At 35.0% G+C, this 929-nt stretch overlaps 1 protein-coding gene across 3 annotated transcripts in view; it reads left to right on the top strand.

Annotated features, from left to right (window-relative positions):
• LOC119591347 (cyclin-D-binding Myb-like transcription factor 1) overlaps window positions 1-929 on the top strand; it is an 11,382-nt gene that overhangs the window by 3,049 nt on the left and 7,404 nt on the right. For all 3 annotated transcript variants that reach the window (XM_037940080.1, XM_037940082.1, XM_037940081.1), the window contains exons 5-6: window positions 362-533; window positions 716-796. In XM_037940080.1, the coding sequence (XP_037796008.1) occupies window positions 362-533; window positions 716-796 (253 nt within the window). The remainder of the gene's footprint in view (window positions 1-361; window positions 534-715; window positions 797-929) is intronic.

The raw sequence follows: 929 nt of genomic DNA, 5'->3' as shown, positions 1-929 counted from the left end.
AATCATTTGTAGCGTAATGTCAAGTTATTGAATCAATTTGGTAATAACAAGTTTTTGTTAATGAAAACTACTATAGATATCATACTATCAAATTGTGTAAATGCGTATATATGCTTCTAATTAGTTTTCCTGATGACAGTATTATATTTTTCATATTCATTTTAAAATCAATAGTAAATATAAGATGTAAAAAAAATAGTGTGAGAAGTTAACCAAAAGTCTTAAAGTTAAATTTTCTGGAAGGAAAATAGACCTGTTGAGACAGATCACATAGAGCTTAGTAAAAGAAAAATGAGTATGCATCAAGTAAGTTTCTGTTGCATACCTACTGAAATTTTTTATTTATTTTCATTCACTGAAGAGGTGGAGGTGCCTGTCAGACAGTGGTAATGCGTGCCAACAGTCTTGGGGAGCTCGAACTGGACCCAATGTTTGTCACTGGCGAGGGACTCATCGAGCCTGAAGGGGAGGAGGTGAGGCTTGCAGCAGCCTCTGACCTGAGTCCAGGAGATCGTCTGAACTGCAGCATATTGGTAATTCAATCCTCAGATATATGGAGGGAACATATCCTTTTCTATATGGAATAATAAGGTTGCCTATGGAGAGAGTATGCTTTCTGTAAGAGTATGTCTTTGCACTTGTATTATTAATCTTCATATACTTCTATATTTGTTCTTAAATGATTTTCATTTTTAAGTAAAAACTTCTATTATAGGCTGGAGTAAATAAAACTGAAGATGTGAATATTGCTGAAGAAGTGCAGGTTGACTTACAGCCTTCCACAGCCAGAGTTAAGGTAATACTTTTGTATGTTTTTAACCCAAAAGTCCAAAATGTACCCATAGCCTATCCACCCCAGTCATGGGATACCTGTCAAAAGCTGGCAGAATATTTCCCATGACTCTTGATTATAAATGATATGTATGTAG

The sequence above is a fragment of the Penaeus monodon genome, chromosome 28 (genome assembly GCF_015228065.2).
Source record: "Penaeus monodon isolate SGIC_2016 chromosome 28, NSTDA_Pmon_1, whole genome shotgun sequence".
In the NCBI taxonomy this organism is placed as follows: Eukaryota; Metazoa; Arthropoda; class Malacostraca; order Decapoda; family Penaeidae; genus Penaeus; species Penaeus monodon.
This window is presented reverse-complemented; position numbering and strand designations above follow the sequence as displayed.